Source organism: Pipra filicauda, unplaced genomic scaffold, assembly GCF_003945595.2.
Source record: "Pipra filicauda isolate LSUMZ 115617 unplaced genomic scaffold, ASM394559v2 scaffold513_size392548_pilon, whole genome shotgun sequence".
Classification (NCBI taxonomy): Eukaryota; Metazoa; Chordata; class Aves; order Passeriformes; family Pipridae; genus Pipra; species Pipra filicauda.
Genome location: NW_024104658.1, coordinates 53,297 through 79,990, shown reverse-complemented (window position 1 = coordinate 79,990; position 26,694 = coordinate 53,297). Strand labels below are relative to the sequence as shown.

Genomic DNA, 26,694 nt, shown 5'->3' with positions numbered 1-26,694 from the left:
AAACCAGGTTCAAAATAAGACAGGTCTTATTCAAGAACTTGTAAATCCATGGAGCTGCTTTTCAGGGGCTCAGAGAGGGATAGGAAAATGATAGTTTAAAATTTATTAAAGAGAAATCGTGGAGTCAGGAACATCTCCCAAGTTAAAAATTACCAGTACCATAAAGAGCACCAGAAGGAAGCATCATTAGTTTACCTTGTTCTTGCTTTTCTCTGGACAGCTGCTTGTAACCACTCTTGGAGGCAAGATCTGGGCAAGAACAGTCAGACCACCAACAGAATTCACCTGCCTGCCTTCAGCATCCAGCTCATCTCTCACTTCCCTCTTGTCCTGACATAAGTTAATGTCACTGCATTCTGCAGGTGACTCCTGGATGGAGCAGCAGGCAACTTACCACTCCCTGTTCCTTGTCATCTTTGCCACAATGTTCTTGGAACAGTCTTTTCCAACTCAGGATAGCCATTTCCACCCCAGGTACACCAGTATATAGATATTTATAAAATAAGTTTTCTATTTATTAATTTATTTTTTAATATATATATTTGATACCTACAGTGTATATCCTATATCCAGCTGTCATTTTGAGGAGGGTTCAGACAGAGTGAAGACAGCCATGTGCACACCACAGTAGTGTTGCCATAGGTACAAGCAGATCTGAAAGATTTTCTTGGATCTGAAAGGTTTTCCAGGCAGAAAAGAAAATGTTGAGGCATCACAATTACTGTAAACTCAAGAAATGAGGCAAGATGTGCAGACAGGTTTGGATGAACAGGTTAAAAAGCAATGTTTCTGGAAACTGATTCTATGACTAAACAGTTCACAAACCTGGATGGCAGGAGAAGCGCTAGACTGGTGGATACCTTTGGGAGTTCCTGGCTCTGTTATAACAGCCACACCTCTTGCCCTGCCCAGGCCTCTTCCCCATGGTTACAGACAGCACTTTTCCTTTGATTTGCTCTTTATTGTTTTTTCTCCACTGCAGCACCTGCTGAGCAATGACAAGCAGGATACCAGTGAGTTAGAAACCTGTGAACCATCTGACTTGATACTGAAGTGGGGCTTAAAAGTCATGCTTTAAACAACACATCACATAGGATATGCCATCAAATTCAGCAACTTCCCCATGATGAAGCCAGGACTTTGAGCTGCATTTGAATTAGCCAAGTTACTGGCATTGAACTGTAGAACTATAGAATCATCTAAGTTGGAAAAGATCATCAAGTCCAACCATTAACCCAACACTGCCAACTCCACAATTAAACCATGTCCTCAAGTGCCAAATCTACACATTTTTTAAAACCTCCAGGGATGGTTACTCCTCCCCATTCCTGGACAGCCTGTTCCAGTGCTTGACAACCCTTTAGGTGAAAAAATATTTTCTTAGTATCCAATCTAAACCTTCCCTGGGGAAGCCTGAAGCCATTTCCTTTTATCCTATTGCTTGTTACCTGGGAGAAGAGATTGGTCCCCGCCTTGCTACAGTGTCCTTTTCTGTGGTTGTAGAGACCGATAAGGTCCCTCCCAAGCCTCCTTTTCTCCAGGTTAAACACCTCCAGCTCCTTCGGCCACTCCTCATTGGACCAGTGTTCCAGACCCTTCCTCAGCTCCATTGCCCTTCCCTGGACATGCTCCAGCACCTCAATGTCCTTCTTGTACTGAGTGGCCTCTTTCTTGTACTGAACCCAGGATTTGAGGTGAGGCCTCCCCAGTGCTGAGTACAGGGGGATGGTCACTGCCCTGGTCCACCTGGCTGACACAGGCCAGGTGCCATTGGCCTTATTGGCCACCTGGCCACACTCTGGCTCATGTTCAGCCACTGTCGACCAGCACACCCAGGTCCTTTTCCACCAGGCAGTTTTCCAGCCACTCCGTCCCAGGCCTGGAGCACTGCAGGGGTTTGTTGTGATTGGCCCTGCTGAACCTCACACAATGGGCCTCAGCCCATCGATCCAGCTTGTCCAGACACCTCTTCAAAGCCTTCCTACCTTCTCACCTACCTTGGTGTCATCTGTGAACTGACTAAGGGTGCACTTGATCCCCTGGTCCAGATCATTGGTAAAGATATTAAAAAGGACTGGGCCCAGTACTGATCCCCAGAGGATCTACTGATGACCAGCTGCCAGCTGGATATAGTACCATTCACCACTACTTTCTGGGCCTGGCCATCCAGCCAGTTTTTACCCAGCGAACAGTGCACCTGCCCAAGCTATGGGAAGCCAGTTCCTCCAGGAGGATGCTGTGGTAGACAGTGTAAAAGGCTTTGCTGAAGTCGAGGTAGACAACCACCATGGCCTTTCCCTCATCCGCCAAGCAGGTCACCTTGTCACAGAAGGAGATCAGGTCACCTTGTCACAGGAGATCAGGTCAGTGAAGCAGGACCTGCCTTTCATAAAGCCCTGCTGGCTGGGCCTGATCCCCTGTTTGTCCTGCACATGCCACGTGATGGCACTCAGTATGCTCTGCTCCATGACCTTCCATGGCACTGAGCTCAGGCTGCCAGGCCTGGAGTTCCCTGGATCCTTCTTCCGGCCCTACTTGTAGGTCGGCATCATGTTTGCCAACCTCCAATCCGCTGGGACCTCCCTGGTGGGCCAGGGGAAATGGTAAATGATGGAAAGTGGCTTGTTGAGCACTTCCACTACTCCCTCAGTGCCCTTGGGTGGATCCCACCCGGCCCCATAAACCTGTGGTTCTCTAAGTGGTGTAGCAGATCATTGACCATTTCCCCTTGGATCATGGGGGCTTCATTCTGCACCCTGTCCCTGTTGTCCAGCTCACAGGCCTGGGTACCCCAAGAACAACTGGTCTTGCTATTACAGACTGAGGCAAAGGTGGCATTAAGTACTTCAGCCTTTTCCTCCTCCTCTGTCACTATTCTTCCCACCACATCCAACAAAGGATGGAGATTGTCCTTAGCCCTCATTTTGTTGCTGAGGTATTTATAGAAACAGTTTTTGTTGTCTTTTATGGCAGTAGGCAGGTTAAGTTCTAGTTGGGCTTTGGCCCTTTCAGTGTTCTCCCTGCATAATCCCACAACATCCTTGTAGTCCTCCCAAGTTGCTGCTTCTTCGACAGGTCATAAATTCTCCTTTCTTTCCCAAGTTCCAGACAAAGGTCTCTGTTCAGCCACACCAGTCTTCTTCCCCATCGGCTCATCTTTTGGCCCATGGTGATGCCCTGCTCCTGTGCCTTTAAGATTTACTTCTTGAAGAATATCCAGCCTCCCTGGATTCCTTTGTCCTCCAGGACTGCCTCCCAAGGGACTCTGTTGCTGAGCATGTGTTACCCAAGGAAAAAATGGCATCTCAGATCACAGAAATTCAGAGAGCCATGTTATCATGAAATATGACTTTCTGATTTACTTGACCTTGTCTGCTGGAAATTGGCAGAATCCCCAAAAACTGAGGAGAGGGAGTAGTTTACCTGACATCAAGAAGGCTTATTCTTTCATCTCTTGTCAATACAATCTACAAAGTATTAATGATCATATGAGGCTGAAAGTTATGAATCAAGTTTGTTACATAATTATTTTTCTTCCTATTTTATCTGTAAAATATCCGACTGCCTGTCTGAGTCTTTCCACTCAGCACCTTTATGAGACTATGCTAGTACAAAGGAATGTGACTTAAAGGCCATACAGGAGAAAAAAAAAGGAACTAAGCTATTCTCTATGCTTTTCTGTGATGTCTTAGTGTGTTATCAGAAGTCACGGACTTCGGGGAAAGATGTCCTAGATAGAGGCACCATGGAGGAGGGGGGAATTTGCTGGGTATCTACAGCACCAAAAAAATCTATGTGCTAAACCAGATTTACAAAGATGCTGTTGTGATTCTTCTGTACATGGTTTAGCAAACCCAGTTACAGTTATATTTCCACAGATGACTCCAAATGCTGCTAAAAGAGTTTATTAAAGACCATACTAACAGTTCTCATAACAATGGCACGTACAATGATTCAAAATCATGACAAATAGCGTGGAGTTTTGAAGAGCATTAGTATAACACACCATGGACAAGAACAAAGCAGATGTGCTGTCTCAGAACTCTACCAGCAGGCCTATGAAATACAGGAGTCACATCATACAGCTGTACAAGTATCAGAGAAAATAGAAAGAAAAAAAAAAGTCATTCAATTGCAGTCCTTGAATTTATTGACAGTATTACAGTACTTTATGGGCAAGGACTGGCTTGTTCCAGATGCACTTTCCAGAGCACAAGGGCAGCTGGAAAAGCAAAAATATCCCCAATAAAAACCCTCCAACAAACATACCTCAGGTGCAATCACCACTCCAGACCTTCCTGCTTACGAATATTCAGTCAGAAATTCTGACCTCCCTGCAATTACTTCGCTCAGGACAGTGTTTTGTTTTGCAAGAAAACAAAAGCAGGATGCTTCTTTAAGACAGTGCAAAAATATTTCAATGGTATCATCAATGGTATCGTAAGATTAATAACAATCGGCGTGGATCAATCACAGCATCTTCAAGATCAGAACCAAACAAACGTGCTGCCCCTTGACCAGCACTCCAGACTGAGGGCTTGCAGAGGGGAGGCTTCTTCCTCTCTCCCAGGCAAGCCATCGTTTCTGGGTTCATAGTGAGGAATGGTCTTAGCTACTCCAGGGTAACAAAATGCTACAGAAAGCCTGCAAGTATGAAATTATCCAATCCTCTGTCAAAAACTAACAAAAGAATATCGAAGTGGAAAAAAAGTACATAGCAGCCATGTAATTTGTCACGGCTCTAACTCTACGACTCTAACGCTGATCCCTTCCTTACCGCGTTGGTCACGGTAGCCGGAGCGTGCCTTGCGGAGCTGAGCAGCTTTACAGCACCCCCACGGCGGCGCGAGATTCCCGGCAGCACGTGGGGATTTATATTCTCCGAGACACACTGTCTAATTACAATGGCAGGGCAGCTGCAGCCTGCTCCTGGTGTGTTGCCTTCGCAGCTTTTGGCTATGAGATCTTAGGCCCCTCTGCACTTGTCTCCCATGCTCAGAGCAGCACACCCGTGGACATACATTCATCCGGTGTGCATCTCCAGAGCGATCTGCCACTTCCTTTTTAAGCAGATGTTGAGGTGTCTGCATACCATGTTGGCATAACCTGTGACAGAAGATCCCCAGGCAACTCCACAGTACATGAATTCAATGAGAGATAACTGTGCTTTGTCAAGCCCCCAAATCATCTCCTCCCAATTTCCACACAGTTGTGTGTTTGCATCGTAGTGTGATTATGTAGAACCTTTTTAATGCCTGCCAACTTCAGAGGATAAAATCACAGTGCTGCATATCAACAAAACCCAGCAACTCCAGCCTCCAATATAAAATAATTTATATACACAAAGCAGAATTTGCATCTTAAATAAGAGATTGTCTCATTCTCTATGGTGTCTTACCCAGCTACTAAAAAATAAATAATTCACATCAGATTGATGGATTTGTTTCCTATACAGCACACGTGCGCTATCGGAGCTGACAAAGACAACATGGAAAAAAACCTTTTGCAATTAATAAAAGAGAATTGTTGAACACTTGCACATATTGGCACAAGGCAGAAGAGAAAAGGGAATATTACACAGCTCAGCTCAGGTGCCTTCCTCTGTGGAGCGGGATTCAGATTTCAACTTTACAAATTCTCTGGCAACTTCATCATTGGTTCTCTGAGAGAGAATCCTCAAGATTGTAAGTCCAGTCTCATCCATGTGAATCCTGCGCCCAAGGGGGCACCAGCAAGCACAGCTTCCTTTGTCTGCTATGTCTCTGAGCTGCATCACTGCTATCCCCAGTACCCGGTCCTCCCGAGCGAAGCAGTAATCCTTCACACAGACTTGGAGCTCATAGGCATCGGGGCCATCTTCATTCCCCAGGATGCTGAAAAACACACACAAATTTCTAAAGTGTATAAATTCCTCTGCAGAATAAAGGTGTCAGCAGCTGACTAGAGTGCTCTGATAAGCCACAGAAACTCATTTCTTCAGAAAACCCTGGTCAGGGAGGGAGAAGTAAAACTTATAGCATGTGGGCATTTTTGCTGATTTATAGCAGATAAGACAACCTGGTTACTTAAAAAAAAAAACAAACCAACAACCTTATCAAGTTGGGGTGTGTGTGTGTGTGTGTGTATTAAACTGTGAAATGAGAGGAGCATGGAACATTAAAGCCATGCTAATAGATTTTCAAGTCAGAAGACTTTAAACATTTCTGCTTCTCTTAAGGGTTGCTTCATTTCAGAATTACTATTTTAATTAGATGAGGTCTTTGTTAAAGATTCAAAACCTTCCATTAAAGCAAAAGCTAATAAAAATAAATCCCCAACCCTTCTGATGTTGCTAAAATTAAACGAATAAAAGGAACAAAATCTCTTCACTTAGAGGAAGCCTGACTTTTCCCACAGAATAGAAAAATTATATGAACATTCTCTCTTCCCCAGAGATTCACAGTCTTTTGCTGGTCAGCTCTGCTCCACTCATTTTTACATGTACAGCTGAGTGAGCACTAGCCTGCAGCTCCCTTTGTTGAGCCTTCAAAGAAGGAATATGTCTTTGTAATAATGAAAGAAAGCCAAATAAGAAGAGATCAATACTCGACATTGAGAAACACTGCAATTTTAGCAGTGCAACCAGCAGTTCCGAGGGCTGTATCCTTGGAAACAAGTTCAGAAAGCATGTCCCACAGGTCAAGTAGGGATAAAAACGTACATTGAGGTTAAGAGAACGAAAAACATGTAGTGAACTTTTAGCCTCAACTCTACCAATAAAAGATACAAAGTTCATTAAAATGACAGAGTAAAATACGTTCATAGGACACACAGTGCATTTCAGAAGGTAGCTAAAGGACTCTCCTGGTACAGAACAGACCTCAGCATCCCACCTGCAGCAAAAATTCCCATGATCTAGTGTTTCCTGCCAAGGAACCAGGCACAGGGCCAAGCTACTGGTTCACACACTCTTCTGGGCCCTGAGCAGGTTGTTTGTGGACACTGAAAACCCCTATCTGCCCTCTGCATCTGCACTTGCCACACCAGATCCCTAGGCTATTTTTCACACTTACAAGTGAAAGGTTTCATTGTATTTTGGAGCCCAGTTGTTGCTCTTTGACTTGGTTGTGAACTTCCTCTTCTTGTCACTCTGATGGGGCCCAATCATGGTGATTTCAACAAATGGACGGAACATGCCAGACGTCTGCCACTTCAGGTCATTGGCTGCCACAACTGGAAAAGAGAGTTATCATCTGTTCCCATTGCTCAGGACACCTTTCCGCCCCACCCTGCTTTCAATTTCTTGCTTCAGGGGGCAATGTCACAACACGCATGGGCAGTGTATATATTTTGTACTACAAAGATGTATATGCTTTTTTGATCTAATTTAAAGTCTGTGAAGGGAATTTAATGTTTGGGACATACAGCTTCTGCTATATGCATTGTCAAAAAATTAGCCCAAGAAAACAGGCATCCCTGCAGCTCTGGGCAGGTTGCCTTGACAGTTCAGTACTTACATCTACCTTATGGGTGGGATAAGAAAAAAAAAAGGAGGATTTTGGAGGCCAATATTAAGGTCGCTGTTGAAAAGGAAAATGAGACTGCAGGTAAGACAAACAAACAACATGAGCTGTGAGTGGTTCCAGAATCCACAATTATTAGATTTTTAATTCTCTTTCTCTCTCAGGTCACTGCAGGGAACAGACTGAAGCAGAGGAAATAGCTCTGAAAATCAGCTTTTGCACTGCAGTGTAGATTTAGCCAAAAGAGAGGCCTGAAGAAATCTTCATGTAAATCTTTAGAGGAAATTATTTAAGTATGTTGTATTCAAGAAAAGGAGACGAAGGAGGAAGAGGAAGCCTGGGATGAATCACTACTTTGGCTATTTTCAGAGTGGCTCTTCAGGGACCAACGTGGCCTTCAGGATGGGGGAGAGGAGCCTCTGAACTCTTACTGGTTCCGTGATCTCTGGCTATACACTGAACAGTTTCGTAACATCGCCCTGTCACGCTGCCCTGTTCTCTGCAGCACAGACTAAACTGTGGCGCCTGGTGAGAGCCATCATCTGATTTTTGTTTACTGCTTATATCGTTGCCAATAAACAACAGGGCTGTACATTGCCATGTCACTGGCTGGACAAGCTCATTTGCTGTTTCTCTACATGTTCCTGATGTGAAACAGAGAAAACAATTGTGGACTCAGATCCCATGAGCTAACACTATCATGGCTGCCAGCTGGAGATTTGCCTCGATGCAGTCACAGAGCCTGAGCAGTAACACATGATTTGCCATACCTTTCACCGTGACCTTGTGTTCACCAGTCCCTGGGTGCGTGTACAGGTCAATCTGTATGGACACTTCACCCACAGGATCATCCACACCGGAGCCTGTTGGAAGAAAATGGACACCCCCCCATGCACACATGGATTACTGTTTATTGGCACCAGTCTTGGCCTCAGCAAGACAACATGGTGTTTTCACAGTGCACCTTCCATAGCCAGCTTTTCAGTCAACACCAATAATGTCACGTTAATGCAAGATATCATCAGGCTCGCATGCCCAACACGCATGAACGCTAACATTTCTTGCACTCCACCGTGAAGATCACATCCTATTGAGAATAACAGTAAGAATTTCAAAAGAATTTAAAAGACCTGATGCTCAACAATGGACCTTCACAGAGAGCAAGGATTTTTCAGAGGTTCCTGCCAAGGTATTGTGTGTACATGCAGGCATTCCAGTGGTGGGCATCGGCATTCCTGTCTGCCCAGGGAAGAAGGGAGGACAAAAAACCCAGCAACAAAAAGAAAGGAGGAGGAGAGGACATCACACGAGAGAGGAAGTTTAGGGGAAAAAAATACATAGATGCTAGTGATTTGCACAGAGCTATAGTGCAGTCTCACCCTCCAAGAACCTTTTTCCATGCTGTACATCAGTTAAAAGTTGTCATCCTGACTGCCTATCTGCTTCCTTTTGGAGGATAATGAGAACCCCTTCTCTGTTGTGCATCAAAAATGATGAGAGAGAAGTACTCACAATTTGCATACTTGTTTCCCTTTATCAATTAGTCAGGGACAAAACAAGATGTAGCTTCAGAGAGGAAAAGACAGCATGTTGTTACAGAGACAAGATCTCATGAACCTTACCATTCATGTATTATGATTTTTTCATCTTTTTAACTTTAAATCATGATTATCATGGAATATGTGGAAATGACATTTTCCTGGGTAGTAAAATCAAGATGTCATGTAATTACACAATAAGACTGTTTAGCAAATGAAAATGAAGTCTTTGATAAGATAGTGAGATTGATTTTACTTTTGCTTTGATAACTGCCTGACCTCAGGTTGACAATTACCAATGCTGTTGTAATTGAGATACCTACAGCCTAATTGAGTACCTATGAGCAGTTTTGAGGCTAAGACACATTACTAAGTGAAAAACTGGTCTGTTTGAAATTCTAGATAAGGAATCAAACATTTTGATTAGATCTAACAAATCAACTTACACAAGAATGGTCTGCAGGCAGCAAAACCACTCATTTAAAATCCAAGAGGTTGAGAGGTAATCTGTGCAATTCTCTGAAGAGAATTACATGCCACAGAACTGTAGGCAGTGAAAGTCATATTAATATAAAAGTAAAAGTATCTGAGCAACCAAAAGAGAACCTCAAATTATTATCTTAGGGTAGATTCTAATGCTTGACCTGCGTACAATAAACAATCTTTAGGCTGTAAAAAACATGATCTTGAATGTACTGTTTCCTCCCCACTTAGAAGGGCAGTGTCACTTTTTTGTATATAAGCACAGAGCTTTAAAATTGGCAGGCATAATTATTGACCTGATTCATCTGATGGTGTGGGTCTGTCACTTACAGATGTTGGTGTTTTCCACAGGAACAGACAGGATTACCAACAGTATGTAACTGCCTAATCCACAGAAACATCAGCCAACAGACACTCAGGTCTTAATTTTATTGATCTTTAGTGTAATTAATAGGTTATAAAGGAGACACTGATGCTTCAGAAGAATGACAGTGGAATTTCACCATTACCTTTGAGGATGACAAAATTTAGATTATTGTTTTATTCCTACCTTCGTTCTTTCCTTTTCATACAAAACCCTTGTTCTACTAACTGAAATTACCAAAAAAAAAATCCACTTTGAAAAATGCCAGCTGAACACGTACAACTGTGTGCATACACGTTTGCAGATTTAATTCTTAACATGAAAATCTCATTGGTATTGCAATACTGAAAGGTGAAACTGCAGAACTGAGCTCGTGCAATAGGTTACAGATGTATTTCACCTAAGATAATAAAAAGACTTTGGACAGCAAAAAATAAATTGAGAGATGAAACATTACAAGACTTAATTTTTTTAGGGGTCTCCTGAGCACCCAGACCTTTAGCTACCCCCCTTCAAGCCAGGTGGTTCAAGCTTGGCATAACCTTGAGTGCAAATCAGACATTTCCATGTATTACAGTAGCTCTTCTCAGCAAACCATACACATGCAAGTCCAAGACTTGAAATACACAGCCCGTGGTAAAGGGTAGGGGAACACGTCTGCAGCATCTCCCAAAAAACAGTCCATTTTCAAGACAAGGTTCATATCCCATTAATAAATCTCAAGCTTGGGGACAGGCTCTCAGGCAAGGTACAGACTTCTAAACCGCACAACCTGTGGCTCTTCTGTGGGATGCAAGCATTCAGTGAAAGTTCACTTCTACAGGGAACTACAGGAAACAGGACTCTGGAAAAGGTTTCTGAGCATGGGCAAGATGACTTCAAAAGCAAGGCAGTTGGGTAATGTTGTTATGGTAACAACATTAATCTTGAACATACCCTTATCAGGAAGAACGTCCTCATTAGCGGTAAACCTTATACCTTTCCCATCATGCACTGAGACATGAATTCAAAAGGCAAGAAGAAAGCAGGATAAAGAGAGAAGAGTATGAATTACAATACAATCAGCAGTGTCACTTAAACACAAGACAAATATTCTAGCTCTTAATAACAGACAAAATATCCTCCTAGGTCTTCTGCCCCAGTCCAGGCTTTGGAGAGCAAGGCTGTCCATGATTAAGGGATTGTCTGGGTTAAAACAGGAACAGAATTTGTGCTGGCGTAACAAAACTGCAAGCCCTGATCCAGATCTGCAGAGCAAATATTTAACAGCCTAGTGCTATCGAAGCCTGCTCAGTAAGGAAATGAGAGCGGTAGGTACCTCACAAACTGGAAGAAGCAACCATTGAACAGTGAAGTAAGAGAAGCAAGCAGCATTTAAATAATTCTGCATGAAGCCATGTCCTCCCATGGGCTTGTGGGACACGACTTGTGCAAAGGGAAACATGAGTCACAGCTGTAAATAGAGGTGCTGTCCTTTCTGCCCCTTCAACGTGTGTGCAGATCTCCAAACCCACCTACCAGCTGTAAGTAGAAGTGTAAGCAAGTAATATTCTTCTTTAGCCCAAATCCCAGGAGAGAGTCATGCCTTTCTCAGAGATATTCCATCATAGATATTAGGTGGAGGAGCTCAAATCTTTTATTCCCCAAACAGGGTCCAAAACTCTCAAGCCCACTAATATACAAGATGCTGATTTGGACCAGCTCAGTGGCCTACCATGCCTAGTACTTGTTCTACAAAGTGGCTCAGATAAGTCACTCAGTCAGCTATGAGATATAATTGATGACCTCGTAACATGTGCATCTTATGTCCTAAAGCTAGAGCTTCATTCTTTCTAAGCTTCTTAAAAAATACATAAATAAATACCCAGGCACACACTTCTGTGGCAACCTTCTATGTTCCTGCTGCTTAGAGATTATGTTCTATTATCTTTGTGTCTCTGCTAAATATTTGCCCCCAGTGAAATTCTACAGTCAAATCATGCATTGCATAAACCTGCTTTCTCATATCATCTTTGAATTTGTCACTTTGTGACTTCAATGGAGCAATTTCTTCCTCTAATTTTAAACACTCCTGACTGTAGCATGGACTGGAGAATGACATTGCATTGCCCCACACTTCCTTGTATCTTGGGTCATCATGGCTATGTAACAGTATCCACATAAAAAAATAGCTTCCATTCGTGGTTTGGATATGTAACGTGAAACATTTGCATAGGGCAGCAAAAACTGAAAGCACTCAAGTGTGCACTCAAGTTCCCTGTTAAAAAGTATTTTGAGTAACTGATGACAACAGCCAAGTTCCTGGAGTCCCTGGTGGATGTAGAAGTCTTTGACCTGTCTGGCCACTGGATGTCATCGTTGCTCTGCTGGGACACAGCTACAGGACCATTCTCTCAGAGGCAGGTACTGACTTTTAGTTAATTTCAATGTTTTAATGCAGTATGTTTCAACCTAAGCAAGAGTAGACCATGCTTCTAAAGGTAGGGATCACAGAATTACAGAATCGTCACGGTTGGAAGAGACCTTCAAGATCATCTAGTCCAACTGTAAACCCAGCACCACCATAATCACCCTTAAACCATGTCCCCAGGTGCCACATCCACACCTCTTGAACACTTCCCAGAGATTCTGCTAGCTCCCTGGGCACCTTGCTCCAATGTCTAACCACCCTTTCAATGAAAAAAATAAATTCTAATATCTAATCTGAACCTCCCCTGGGACAATTTAAGACCATTTCCTCTTATCCTTTCATTTGAGACATATCACAACCAACTCCCACCTCACTACAACCTCCTTTCAGGTAAGTTTCAGGTCCCCCCTGAGTCTTGTCTTCTGATGATTCAGCCCCCCACAACTACACTCAACCTTTCACTTTAGAAACAAACCTTGCTTTGCTTACGAAATCTCTGTACTTTCTACTCAGAGAATGCCAGTATCAAGCAGACTCATTTGCACAAATGGGAAAAGTCTCTCGACTAAGGAGTGCTTTCCCCTTGATTTTGGGGCTCGGTGTGATGGTATGCTGGCAGAGTTAGTACCATCTGTGTGGTTGCCAGCTCTTGGAAGGATTAAAGGAGAAGGATCCAGTGCAAAAAGATGGCCGGAGGACACCCCCATGGAGTTCTACTTTGCTGCTGAGATGAAGCAGCCTAATGACAAGGCTTGTATTTAAACAGCCTGAGAGCTTAAAAGCATTAGTTTTGGGTTTGACCTAACCTCTAGTAGCATCTGTCCCCTCTTACTGAGATTATGAGACTCATAGTCAGCTGGTGAAGGTCCTTGACTAGAGACCAAATTATTCTGTAAAACAATCTGGAGATGCTCACATGACAGCAATGAAAGATAGAGACAACTAACTGTTTACCCCTCCAAATTCAATGAAACAGTACCACTAAGCCATAAGGCTTCCCAGAGAGCCACCAAAAACTGTGGTGACCCATCCCAGCAGCTTATTAATATATTGTGGTGATCTGTAAACATCTAGCTCCCACATATCCTGTAGCTCCATGACTCATCACGTTGGTGTCAATCAGCCTTAGTCAAGCCTGCACGGGCTGTGCTGGCAGCTGGCCTGTGGCACAGGCACTGACTAGTTTCTGCAGTGGTGTCTCGCTGAAATGGTCCCCCACACCACTGTGTAAGTCTCAGTACAGTAACTTCAAATTTCACTTAAGTCACCCACCCACATTAATTCATGAAACGTGACTGATAAGGATTGCAGAGAAAAAAGACCACAAACACCCCAAGCCTTATGTTCCACACATTTCTGCTCTCTCAAAATGTAGTCATGGAGTGGGAAATAACCCCCTTTTCCTCCTTTCCAGTTTTAAACTGAACTGTCACGTTTACAGAAACGTTACTGCCAAAAGCACTCTACAAACTGGCAGTACAAGACAGAGAAATTATGAACAGACTGGAGAGCTCCATTCAACTCTGCCAACAACACAAAAGAGTCTTACCCTGAGCTGTCTGACTCTGGACAAAGGTTTTGATGAGAGTGTCTGTGGTCTGAGTGTAGAGAGAGAGGGCATATCGAAGTGATTGCAGGTCTGGACTCTTCTCCAAGAAGGTTTTCTTCAGGCCATTCCCACCAGCATGGAAATATTGCTAAGAGTAAAAAGAAACAGGAAAAATACTGAGCAAGAACTGCAATCAGCATCCAACATGTATGTGCTATTGCATGTGCAGATAGGAAACAGCTGGAAAAATTCACAAAACAGCTTCTGTACTGGAAATCCAGCTCTTAGAACAACTGATATCAACTGTTGAGCACATGCCTTTCCTCTTCCAAAGCACTATGAGTATGCTGAATCCCAGCATGCCAGTTACCTGAGCCTATTCAGGTTTACACAAACTCCTGCCATTTCCTGAACTGGGACATGTACTGTTCTCTCAAATAGGATTTGGGGATGGAGTAAGGGAATGACAGAGGCAGAAATGGAATCACTTACTTTGATTGTATCCAGTGCCAGGTCCAGAACAGCACACTGCTTTGGAGTGAGACTCCTAGTTTCTTCTCTCACCATATGATCCTGCAAACAACCATTATATTTGACACAGGCATGCTATCAGAAGCTAAAGGAAAAGGAGTATCCACTATCATCCCTTTTTCTGGATTCACGCTGTAGTTATGTGGTGACAGCATAAATTCAGCTGTTTAAGGAACAGTTAATGGAATCTCTCAGAGTCCTTTATTACAGCTTAACTTGAAAATAAACTCATTTTCTCTCTTTTTTTTGCAGGCACAGAAGACATAAATAAGGAAAGGAAGTGGACAGAGATAAGTGACAATTTAAAATCACAGTTTGTCTCTCTAGAAAACCCAAACAAAAGTCTGTCTGCTACCACTGTCATTCTAGAGCAGCTACAACAAAACTTTCAAAACACCACCTAAATCAAGGAATTCTGGTAACTATAAGTCAAAGTTGTTATATGCTGTTTCTGGATTTTTTAGTTCTTCCAACTACAGAGGTCACTAATTCATCATGTCATCGATGTGAAGGAAGAAAAACAAAAACCATGTTCCAGAAAATATGTTTGCTAAAAGAACACATTGTTCCCATTAAGACCCACCATCTCTAATAGCAAACAGCCAGAAATCACTTGAGAAAGAATTCCCTTTCCTGCAGTGGGAGCACACCCCTTTTAGGACTCCTGGCTGACAACAAGGATGTGCCATCCTTTGGTATTTCACTAAGCTCTTTCTCTCTGATGCTTAGTCTAGGTCTCAGGAGAAGACAGCATATTTTAGGAAGCAGAGCTTTGCACAAACTCAAATTCTAACTGGAGGGTCAGGCCAGCTGACTGCAGCTTGGATGCTAAAGCATTCGTGAAGAAGATGCAGGCAAATCAGGCAAAGGCTATTTATGCTACTTTAAGCATGTCATAGCCTCCAATAAGAGACACTTCCCAGGATACACATCTGCTAAATTGCCTTTCAGTAAAGCATGCCTAGTGTGTGGCACCACGTGCACGTTTCACACAGACACACCTGCTGGCTATCTTGCAGCTTGGTGATCCTTCATGCTGCCTGGTGCTGTTCCTATTCATTATCCACTGCAATCCATCTCCTGCCTGATGGAGACAGGGATCACCGCAGTTCAGGCGCAGCACGAGGCATTTGCCACGCTTCTCACAGACATCTAGCTGGCAGCTTCACACAGTGCTGCATTAAACTGCACAGAAGATGCCTCTCAAGTTGTCAGTACCTCAGACAAGTTCACACTGTGCTTCCTTGAGTAGTGGAGACATCCCTCCACTTGCCTCTTTCCCCCACACAGGATGCTCCTGGTCTAGGGACCCATGTGCAGTGGTAGAGTACTCTGTAGGCTGCAGAGTATCTTCTGTTGTGACAAGCTGTCCTGAGCAGAGCAAATACCTCTCCTCCCTCTTCTTCATGAGCTGGGAGTAATTCAGTTGAAGATGATGTGGCTTCACACTTCAGTAGACAGAGGGTAGAGCATTCTTTTCTTTCTCTGACAGTCAGATAAAGTGCAAAATCAGACAGAGCCCAAAGCCACATTTGTAGGAGAGGCCAATTTAGTCAGGGTAGCTGTGTTTCCAAGGCAGAGTGACTTTCACATCTGTTAAAATGACTTTCTAGGCCTGCCTGCCAGATTGCCCAGACTGTGACAGAAACCAGGTGGTTTCTCTTTCTCAACATTTTTCTCTTAAACACCTGAAAAGCTCATTCAGCCCTGTTCTGAGCGGTCATTCCCCTGGTGCCCATGCTGTCAATGCACAGCAACACATCACTGCTTTCTTTGACTTTCCCACATCACTGCTTTCTTTGACTTTCCCAGTGTCATTTACTTCAACACATTATATAAAAATAACCCAGTGACTGGACTGGCAATGCTTGCACCTACTCACAGAGGAGCCCACGACTGTCATTTCCCTGCATACCTGCCCTCTGCAAATCCCACACTGTTCCTATAAAGGACTGTGCAGAGTGCTACCTTGCACTTCCCAGATTGCCAACCAGGAGCAAGACACAAATATTTACGTCAAATAATAAAGCGGCTTCAAGCAGAAGAAGTAAAAAACCAGAACAACCCAACAAACTTGTCAAACTCATCCTTGTATTCTGCACAGGTACTCTCAGGAGAAACTCTGTGGTCAGAGCCTGGCTTTTTAGCCTGAGGGCAACAAAAGGAAGGGGAGGTCGCTGCTCCCTGCTCCAGCTGCTGCCTATTAAGCAAACCAAGCAGAAAGAGTTTGATAAAAAGTGTGAGGCAGCTATGTGGCACCTAGGTTCCAGGTTTATGGTTGGCTTTCTGAGCATTTTAAAATACACTGTGAAATTGATTTGTCATTGGGATGAGAGCCTGTGCTTGTCAGGTCTGTCAGCCTCAGTTTTCAGCTGAGTTATCTGATTCACTAGGGCTCTGTTCTTCCTGTTCTATTTAAGACCAATAAAGCTTAAAATCCATCCCATAATTTTCCCAGGATTTTAGTGGAACTGCAAAATGCAGAGCAGAGTGGCTCTGAAGAACCATTTACTCATGCCTTCCCTGTTAGCTTGTATGTGCCTGCAAAAACAAAAGGATAAAAAATTGTAATATCCACGATGCTCCCAAAGACCCAAAGAATCTACACTCTCGTAACACTCCTGTTCTTCTGGAAGTTTTTGGACACAATGTTGGTTCACATAAAGGTTTCCAAAAATCAGGTGGTACAGTGCTTTCCCACTTGAGCATGACTCTCTTGCCACATATAAAATCCTGGGTACCTGCTGCTGCAGTTCTATATGTGGATATGCAAATAAAGGTTTGAACACACCCCAGGGCTTGCCTGATTTGCATGATTATGTGCATTTCTAAAAGTGCACCCCAGAGTTAACAAAGTTAAGCTTTACTGTAACTGAACTGAAGACAGGTTGCTGCTGAGGGATGGCCTTCATGTGACCAGTGCAAACAGAAACCAGCAAAGCTTCCAACTCATTCCTGGCAAAAGGCACCCTGCATATGTTTGGAAATTCCGCTTCCAGAACGTATGGAACAAGTAAAAGACAACACTGAATGTCAGTGGCCATGCTCAAGAATGCAAGCAAGCCACAGGAACTCACAGACCGTCCTTGTGACGTGGGAGAAGGAACAGAGCAAATCTGGAGCTCTGCCCCTCAGACAGCAGGAGGGCATGTAGAAGGCAGGGATGGTTTCTCTTCCGCAAATGCTGCGTTCTTGCTGATGTTTTTGAAGGGGGAAGGGGATACTCACAGGAAACAGGAGTCATATTTGGATGCTGTGGTTCAGCTCCCATTCTCCCAGGTTGGCTACAAAACTCCTTCCTACCCATTTTTCCCACGGAAGTGACACACAGCATTGCAAGCGCAGGAAGCAGTGAAGGAAATGCAATCCTTAGGAGCCACATCACCAGGGAGGACAGCCTGACCGTGGGAGTGCATGAGGACATCACTCAGCACAAGTGACAGCTATTCCCCCGGAGAGCCACACTTCAAGGTTTATGTTATGTGACTGTTAACTGATATGTAAAGGCCTCAAAATGCAGCTGGAGAAAAGTGTGCACATGTAATGACACACCTGCATGTCCAGATCACTTACTGGGATTGCTAATAAGCACCACCTTAAATGAGTTGCGTACTGGCCTGGCTCATAAGCGTGTATGTAAAATGTGTCTGCTGGGCAAGGGAAATAGATAGGTGTATGAAAACAGCTGTATTAAGTGTGCAAGACAAAAAAAACATTATAGAAAGGGACAAATAGATTTTTAAATTATTCCTAATCACTTAGGAGAATGTCCTTTGGTCTGGGAAGATTTCCCTGATCATGCTCCAAGAGAGAGTTCACGTTCAGCTCCCTTTCAGAACAGTTTGTGTACTGTGACGCTTCAGATTTAGACCTCCTCTTGCACAATATGTGTCTTGTAGCACAAGTCCAACCACAGCATAGTGCAATATGAATGCTGGAAGGCGTCACTATTCTCATACCATTCCTGTCGTGATCAGCGAATTAGTGCTTGATTTGCTTATGATGAGGTGGCGTGCACTTCATAATGCTCATGTCATGCACTGTCATGTCATGCACTGTCAAAACACATCAACATAGCCTTCATGCTAAATGCCAGCTTGCCTGTAAAGAGAGCCCACGCAGAAGGAATTTACAGACACAGGCTCTCTTCCATAACAGTTATTTTTGTAACAGTCCATATAATTCATCCACAGCTAGCACAATCGTCTTTCCAACCAATACCTCATTAGGGACTCCCTTTTACATATGAGGATACAGAGGAACTGGACAGATAATTGAGAAATCTACTTTTTTTCATTTTAAATTGATGTCCAAAACTTACCACTGTATCTACAGAAGAGAAAAACTACTTTGATGATTAAACTCACAATAAAATTAACTGTTAAACACTATACTAATGTTAGTAGAATGCATTTAAAAGCACACAATGCATTTAAAAGCATTTCTCTACAACTCCATTCAGTGACAAACCACTGGAAGCACAAGACATGCTATGCACTACTACACCTCCATGCTTACACACAGGGATAATAACAGAAGCCATGCAGGACAATACCTTCAGCTTTGACAAGTGTCCCAGTTCCTTAGCAGCACTGAAAATCAACTGTGTGCCCTATGATGGCGAGAAGTTAGAAAAGAAAGGAGGGGGAAAAAAAGGTTATAAACAAGCTTTGCATATTTTTCCAAGCAAGTCAAGCCAGTTCACAGCTAAAACTTTACATAACCTTCCCAAGGCCAGACACAACAACTGGACTCCTTGCCTGTTTATTATGTAGTGCAAAAACTGGCATTTCTATGGATACCACATCAGGACCTATTTCAGAGCACAATATTTTGCTAACTGGTTCTCTTGTTTACAGCAGCCACACATTTATACAGTATGTGGCTTCAAACGGATTGCACAGGCTCAGGGTGGAGGCAGTGCACTGGAATCGTATCCATGTGCTCCTTCAGATTTCACATCTAAATACACATGAAAACAGCATAAGATTGGCCAAAGCAAAAGATCACAAAACTGATGAAAATCTCACTGTAGAGGTAGAGCCCAATCATCAGGGTGAGGGTAAAGCACACCTCAGATCACAAACAAAACTGCACCTGAGCTGTTTACAAGTGAGAGATTGCCAAAGTCCAGCGAATACTGCAGTATCAGCTTTAAATGTCAAGAGCTTGGCCAGTGGCTCTTCTTCCCCTACTGTGCCTTACTGAAGCTGTATAACCAATGGAGAAACACAAAGGGAAGATAAATCCCAATGGCAGGAAATCTCGCTTCAAGTCACTTACACTTCCATATAATGTATTTTTATATACTTTTCCAGCAATGGTTGCAACTAAGATATTTTTCCTTTTTTTTCCTACACACCATTTCTCTGTTGTGTAATATTCCCTTTGCCTGGGGAGTGAAGCCCAAAATTTAATGAGAAAGCCAAAAGCAACCAAGACAATTCTCCAGTATCATCTCCCAAAGATACTTAATGGAGTGTGCTATAATTTATTTTCTTCCACTTCACTCATCCTTTTCATTCATTTAATTTTGTCTTTTTCTTTAGAAAAGTCACCGTTGTCTATTATCCCACTTGGTATGAAACCCCAGCTTACTGTAACTCTCTATGAATTTGCACTCCAGCTCTCTCAGGCTAGTCAGATTTGGGCTTTAGGACCAGGACAAAGCTACAGGTTTCCCTAATTAAACCTCCCCTCAATTATCCTTCTCAGGAAAACCTTCAGTATGTCAGGAGCAATGCCCTCCCAAAGATGACCCCTGCTGTCCTCACTTGTACTTGGTCACTAGGGACTGGTGTTAAAGTACCTGTCACTGCAGGTATCAGTTGAGAAGTGCCCGTGGATGTCCCAACTGAATGCCTGAAGTAAGATTCCAGGGATGGACACTTCCAAGAATGCACTTCGCAGTAGGGTCTTTTGCTCAGAAAAACACTTGGGAGATGAATCAAAGAATGGCTTGGGTTGGGAGGGACTTTCAAAGGTCATCTAGTCCTATTTCTCTACAATGAGCAGGAACATCTTCAACCAGACCAGGCTGCTCCGAGCCCTGTTCAACCTGACCTTGAACACTTTCAGGGATGGGGCATCTACTACCTAATCTAAATCTACCCTCTTCTGGTTTAAAATCATGCTTGCTACATGATACCTATGTACCAATTGGTCACTTAGGCACTTGGAAAATAAATATTAACACATAAAATGTGTTTCAACTAGATCAGGTTGGTCAGAGTCCCACCTAATCTGGCCTTGAATGTTTCCAGGGACAGGACATCCTGTCTCAGGACTGTTGGTTCCACTAGCTAAAGGTCTCCAGTAAACCCCATTCTCCTTTCCACAGCCCTCCTTCCCTCTCCTTTACTACCCTTTCTCATCTCGACAGTCTTTCCCTCTCCCACTTAATCACAACCTCTAATTTCTCTGGCTTTGGAAATTTCTTCAAGCTGAAAGACTCTGTGGCCTGAAATTACAGATCACCTCTTGATTTGCTCTGCTTGTAACCATCACCTAACCCTCACTGTTCCTCAGCCTTTTATGTTTGTTGACTAAAAATCGTCACAGAATGAACGTTATTGATTTTGTAGCTAAACAGAAGCTCTTGATTAAATTCACAACTTTTGGCAGGGGTGGAGGAGAAAGTGCAGGCAAGGACAACACTTTCCATAAAGGAAAGCTTCTGAACTGAAACTGGGAGCTTGACTTGCTGTCAGTATCCCTTGGATAGTGTTTAAGACTACTGCTCTATAATCTAAAAGAGCAGTATTTTCTCTGTATTTCCAGCAAGCAAGGTTGAACATGACTGCACACCAGGAACAACAGATTCCACTGTGGGCCATGCCAAATAACTCACCAGAGTACAGGGTTTCAGCCAGCAGATGTGCCTGCTGTTCTGAACAATTGGCCACATAGGGGTTTTTTTGACTTATGGGTCTTAAAATTTAAGGTTTTCAAGCCTATTAACCAAGCAGGGGAAAAAAAAAATCAACATTTTTATATTCTGAAGTCCGAAAAACTGAGTAGTCTCAAAACACACTAACATCAACATTTCTTAATTCAGTATTTTCAACGTTCACTGGATACTTCTTTTTAGATACACTCGAACAACAACATTAACCAGCCTTGGCACGTAGTCTCACTGCTGCAGGCTTCTAAGGAGGGCAGGCCAGTAACACTGAGCAATACTCAGTGACTGGATACGCTTCATGGAACAAAGCTGCTCAGATAACTGCTCATTTCTTGCATGCTAAGAAAATCCTCATCAATCAGTGACAATCTCTGTCAATGCGTCTGCAAGGAGAAGTTATTTTACCGTTACGCCGCGTTTGTCACCAATGCTGGTAACATCTAATGAAAATCTGGACAGCTCCTTCCCCTGCCAAATGGCATTCTTGTAAACAAGGTGCCATACTGCTCAAAAAAGTTATTTATTAATGAAAAACATACCACAAAGGTCTACGGACAGCATCACAGCACTTATTCCAGGGAATTAAAACAAATAAACTTAAACTATCAGGTAGTTTTGAGAAAAGCTGCCTACAGTGGAATTGATTAAAAAGACAAGGAGAGAAATGAGGAAAAATTAAGTCCTTATTATGAATCATGCCTAGCTCTGTGGCAAACACAGCTGGAAAGGGGACAGGCCTTCGTGCTGATTTTTTTGGCTCTTCCCACAATACTAGCTGTATTTTCCTAAACTTTACAGTAACAGAAACACACCTATAGTCCACAACACAGAGATTTTAAATTCCTTGTTAATGGTCTGATGCTTTTTTCTCCCTCAGTGAAAGCATTTAGAGAAGGATCATCAGCTGACTCAAGTCTAATTGTTAGAAGCCAACAGAACTGCACTGATTTATATTCCAAGCAGCTCAAACCCCCAAAGCTTAACTGTCCTACTGCTCAGTTGACAAAGTTGGGAAACAAAAGCCTACTGCAAGTCTTTTGGATTCCAATCCTTTTTTGTAAAACATATTATTAGTGAGGCTTATTTTTCTGAGATATACCAGTGAAAGGAAGTTTCATCTGCTATTGTACATTCCTTTCCCGTAATTTTTTCAATTCCTACATTCAACAACAATGAGATCTAATAATTTTTTAACAGCATTTTAAGTTCATTTAAAAAACTCTATCGTAACTGGCAATGTTCATTTGCATACATTAAAAGACTTTTTTTTTTTTGCCACTGTGGTGTATTAATCACTGACAAAATAGGTTTAAAAGTGGGGATGAAAAGGGGAAAATAATTACCTGTCAGTACAGAGATCTAGACACATGTGCAGTTCACAGACCATAATTTTATTCAAGGCTACAAAAGCTTTTTCTCCTCATCACAGAGGCAGCCTTAAACTCTTCTGCTCCTAGCTAGCACAAGAGAGAGGATTCATTTAAACTAACACAGGTTAAGAAAGGTTTCGGAAAACCTCTTAAAGCCACACTCTCTTCCACCACAAAACAGCTCTGAAGTGGCTCAGGCAGATGAGCCCAAAGAACAGACTGTCTGGAAGTCACATGTCCTCAGCTTAAAGGAAATTTAGTTCTTATCCTGGACCATGTTCTCATTTAGTGAGGAGAAGTCTGACAAGTAGAAAAAAGCAGAGCAGGAACAAACATAAATGGAGCCTCTTGTGAATGGCTGCAGTGTACTGTATGAAATAAATAAAGGAGAGGCTCCAGAGGAATCATCTGGCTGTAAACTAAGCAACTCTTCGCTGACCTCACTAGTCACTGATTGCATGGTATAGTTTCATCCATTCATTCAAGCAGTAAGAAAGAAATATGTAACTAACCTGTTAATATCCCCAAGTGTTGTGCACTGAACCCTGAAACAAAGACTCCCAAAGTAGATATCCACTCAACCAAGACGGAAGGTGTTTAATTAAAAGCTAATCTTGAAATTAGGGAGGTGTGAATTACTTGGTGAGTTACTGGAGATCATGTTGTTACTAATCTCACAAGCCAATGCTTGTGAGGTGGCCAATGCTCAGAGAGGCTCGAGCATCTGAAAGTCATGAAGGACCCACAGCTCAGGTTCATTAGAGTGGAAGGCTGTAAAATTGCCCTGTCCCCACTGGATCCTTCACAAGCAGTAGCTGACACTTTCCCCTTTGGGCCTCATCCCTGCACAAAATTTTCCAGGAGCTAATTTAAGTGGAACAATCAGTCTGGAAAATGGCATTTAAGCACTGTGCAGTGCCAAGGTCATGCAAGTGACAGGTGAGACAAACTGCAGTGTGATGGGAACTTCCACCTGATGCTTGCCATGATCACCATCAAAACCACTTCTGCACCTCCAGCAATCTTACAGAAAGAAGAGAAAATATTCCATAAAAGAGATTCTTTTCTGCCATTAATATCCCCTACTTCTTAAGAGCTGTAGAGGAGTTTAAGGAGGGAAATCCCCATCAGTGGTCCTTCAAACCTGGAGAGGCACCACTGTGGCTTTCTTTTGCTGAGGGCTGGGAGGAAAGTGTGTTGCAGTGCCTGAGGCTATTTGTGTCTGATGTGCTTTAAAAAAAAAAAAAAAAAGAAAGCAAAATTAGATAAGAGGTGCTTGGCAGAGAAGTAGAATAGCAAAGAGAAACTACTGCTTCTGCCCATGCTGACAACCCTGAGTTTTGCCTTGCCTTGCCCTCCAGCCTTCACTGTTGGGAATAATGAAAATCTGGTGGTGACAGAATAAATTGCTACAACTCAGAGAACAGTGGAAGAAGCTCTTTGTCCTTGTAGCTCATCTAGCCTCACCACAGGTTCCCTGCTCAAGGACTACAGACAAGGCCATTTGAATCACTGCATTGTTCACAACTCTCCTTCTGAAACTGCAACTCTTTTCCAGTATGGACTAGTTCAGCCTCCTTGCTACCATCCAGTGATGAGCATTTTGCATAACCTCAGACAACTGAGGATACGCTTCAATTTGCCTCTCAATTTGAAACTGAAGTGATGGCAACAAGAAACTGTTTGTGAAGAGCAGTCTAAATGGCTTACAGCAACATCCCGCAGGTTGGAAGAATTGGCTGATAGCAGTTATTGCCTCCTTCATGATACAAGCACTGAATCACTCTCCTACTCTGCCTTTGAAATCCAAAACTAGCAAGTATAAAGCTCAAGCAGCTCCTCCCTAGTTCTGTCTGAGGCCCTTGATCTCACTGATTCTATTCCAAATGGGTCATGTTAATGCTGCTCTTACACGATGATTTTAGCACCTGTCCCCAAAGACTCCTTATTAAAAGCGATTCAACCAAGAGAAAGAAATTTCATCCTCCTAAATTAATTTTCTTTTTCTTCCTTATAAATTAAAAAGGCAATCAGAAATGATTACTCTGAATATGAGCTCAGAGAAAGCAGTCTTTAGCAAATTACACCTTAGGCTAATTTTATGGTCGTAGGTATGGCAGTGCATTGCATCTCAACAGTTTTAAAGCTGTCATCAAGGCCAGAGACAAAGGCCTTCCCTCTCAGACCAAGATACACCTAGTGCAAGAGGCAGGTTTGCATCACTTCCTGAGACACTGCAACCCAAGAAGTCCACTCAAAATACATGAGGCGACTGCTGAATAGTAAAAACCATTATTGTTCTTCCCACCACTGGGAAAAAACCATAAATCTGCATAAATTAGCCACAGACTGGAAGTTTACTCTAACAGAGAGATGAAAAGAAGTTCTGGATCATTTGTAAATAATGAGGTTATAGCCCAAACTTCACAAGGCCTCCAACTGAGTGTCATCCCCCAGAGCAGCCAGGCATCTGTGACTGATGGTTTCTGTGGTTTCTCAAAATTGGGGAAGAGTTAATCTTCTATGGTTAAAAGCACCACTACATTCATGACACATATTCATCCAGCAAGTCTGCAGAGCTGAACAATTACGCAAAAGACTTCCTTGGAAGGAAAACTATCTGGACAAACTTCCAACTCCCCAACATCACAGATAGAGATATCCTGCCATACTGATGTTAAAGTCTTCTGGGGAGCAAAACAGGGGATGCCTTCATTAATAATCAAGCTCGAATTAACCACATCTGTACAGAGGGACACTCGACTAATAGATGATTAGGCAAAAGTGCTTACAGGTGTTGACCTAATGCTGCGAACACAACACTGATCGCACAGCACAGACACGCACAGCTCTCCTTAGAGGATTGCAAATCCCTAATCAACGAGAGTTCACACACTGGATAGAAACTCCTTATGGATCGCGGAATTTTAATTGGGTTTTTTTTCTAGAGCTTGCTCTGTATCTTGCAACCCTACCATAAAGAGAGCTGCTCTCTTTCTTTACTAGGTTACAGACATGTTTTTCCAACCTCAAGCAGCCAAATTTACCTGGAGAGATGACTCATTAGGTCAGGGAGATGAGTTACACAGGCAATGGCAACACTTTCTGGTATGAGTCAGGGAGAAGAAAATGCTTTACCGTATGGTCTGTAAGAGGAGGCAGCACAATCAGCTTCTCCATGGTATTCATTACCACCCTCCAGAGCTCCTTCAGCACCCGCTTCAACACTGTCTTTTCACACACTGTTGCAAACAGAGTCAGGCTGCAGGGAGAGAGCAGGAACTGAGTAAGTTCAAAGAGTGCAATATGAAATGACAGAGGAGATGTATATGAAAGAACCAGTGCCTTATCCAAAGTTATAACGATTGCTTTAAGGGTCTCCCTTTTTCACAAAGTATAGCCTTTGCTCAACCTTGGAGTTCTAGCACTAGATACAATGGCCAAAATGGATTACTGATATTTCTGAACTCAGTGATTTCTGTTTCTTGACCTGGGGATTACAGAAGGTATCATCTGGTAATAGGTGGTTGGGAATAATATATATAATCCAAATAAGAGCAGGTACCATCAAACAGGTTTCCCTTAAAAAGATGTATCAGGTTTATAGAGAATACAGGAAAAAATTATAAATACAGAATAATAAGTTTTAACTTCAAGCTGTTATTATAAGGATATATGTTGAAAGACGCGCTTGCAACAAACGTGAGTAGAGCCCTTCCCAAATCTTCGTTCGCGAAGCCCAGCCATGATGATGATGTTGAAAGCCTTAAATTAGTACTTCCCAGAGTGTTACGCAGAAATTCCTGTACGGCTTCTGATAGCTGCTCAAGTCTCCAAATCTTTAACCTCTACAACTCCCCTGAAGCATTACTTGGACTCCTCCACATTTCGTTATGATTGCATTCAACACCAATCAACTGCCATATGTTTGTCTGCTCTAACATAAAGAAGTTCTGCTTTATCTCCCTAGTTTTTCTCCCTTTATTATTGTACAGGCTATCAAAAAGGCCACAAAGCACTAGAATTCCTTTGCTGGACTTCGG

At 42.9% G+C, this 26,694-nt stretch overlaps 1 protein-coding gene across 1 annotated transcript in view; it reads right to left on the bottom strand.

Annotated features, from left to right (window-relative positions):
* Positions 1 to 3,887: 3,887 nt before the first annotated feature.
* Positions 3,888 to 26,694, bottom strand: part of LOC114002475 (protein unc-13 homolog B) — a gene marked incomplete at its 5' end in the record, with an annotated part of 71,670 nt that continues 48,863 nt past the window's right edge. Inside the window, 8 exons of the mRNA XM_039386922.1 lie at positions 3,888 to 5,873; positions 7,053 to 7,212; positions 8,273 to 8,365; positions 10,824 to 10,880; positions 13,847 to 13,994; positions 14,339 to 14,419; positions 18,933 to 18,989; positions 25,790 to 25,913. Of these exons, the coding sequence (XP_039242856.1) occupies positions 5,588 to 5,873; positions 7,053 to 7,212; positions 8,273 to 8,365; positions 10,824 to 10,880; positions 13,847 to 13,994; positions 14,339 to 14,419; positions 18,933 to 18,989; positions 25,790 to 25,913 (1,006 nt within the window). The remainder of the gene's footprint in view (positions 5,874 to 7,052; positions 7,213 to 8,272; positions 8,366 to 10,823; positions 10,881 to 13,846; positions 13,995 to 14,338; positions 14,420 to 18,932; positions 18,990 to 25,789; positions 25,914 to 26,694) is intronic.